We start from the raw sequence: 675 nt of genomic DNA on the forward strand, positions 1-675 counted from the left end.
CGCCAAGCCCCGCCCCGGAGCGTCCCGCCCACCGCCAAGCCCCGCCCCCACGCCCCATCCGGTGTAGTTGGTATCGATAGCGGATGCGGGCAAACCCTGGCTGGCCCCAACTACCGTCGCCCGAACTGGAGGTCAAGAAGGCAGCAAGTTACCGTGATCACGGCAGGAATGCTGACAGGGAAAGAGCTGACTGAGAAGGCGGACGGCATCGTCCCCGGAAAGGCCCACCCTCACCACCACCGTCTTGCCATTCCCGCCCCAGTTGGATAACACAGGGAACGCCTCCGGCGTCGCCTCTCGCGGGATTTCCACTGGTCGCGAAACCCGCTTAGTCCCAGACATCTCGCGATATCTCCCTGTGGGCCCGGTATCAGGTCCACATCTCGCGGTATTTTAAAAATACGCCTAATAATGAAACTGAGAGTAGTTTTCCGATGGTCTTCCCATCCCGGCCGGGGGAGGAGGGAGGGTGAGAGTGTCTCTAGTTCTACGGTAGCCGGGTGGCGCTCTGGAGAACCAGGGGCGGTTGGGCGTCCCTGCCTGCTTCCGACGCCAACCCCGGATGACCGAGGGGGACAGGGGGCCCGAGGGGGACAGGGTCCGCGCTCCCGGCGGACCAAAGGGGACAGGGTCCGCCCTCCCAGGGGCCCGCGGGGGACAAGTGACCGGGGGTCC

At 65.0% G+C, this 675-nt stretch overlaps 1 protein-coding gene across 3 annotated transcripts in view; it reads right to left on the reverse strand.

The window, feature by feature from the left end:
* The window catches only part of LOC118007279 (transmembrane protein 18), a 6,253-nt gene extending 5,998 nt beyond the window's left edge, over positions 1–255 (reverse strand). The window contains exon 1 of one of the 3 annotated variants that reach the window (XM_035000270.1): positions 153–255. In XM_035000270.1, coding sequence (XP_034856161.1) covers positions 153–209 — 57 coding nt within the window. In that variant the 5' untranslated portion in view covers positions 210–255. The remainder of the gene's footprint in view (positions 1–152) is intronic. The other 2 variants (XM_035000272.1, XM_035000271.1) reach the window with 2 other exon arrangements.
* Between the last annotated feature and the right edge of the window lie 420 nt (positions 256–675).

The sequence above is a fragment of the Mirounga leonina genome, unplaced genomic scaffold, assembly GCF_011800145.1.
Source record: "Mirounga leonina isolate KUSES-001 unplaced genomic scaffold, KU_Mleo_1.0 Mir_117, whole genome shotgun sequence".
Classification (NCBI taxonomy): domain Eukaryota; kingdom Metazoa; phylum Chordata; class Mammalia; order Carnivora; family Phocidae; genus Mirounga; species Mirounga leonina.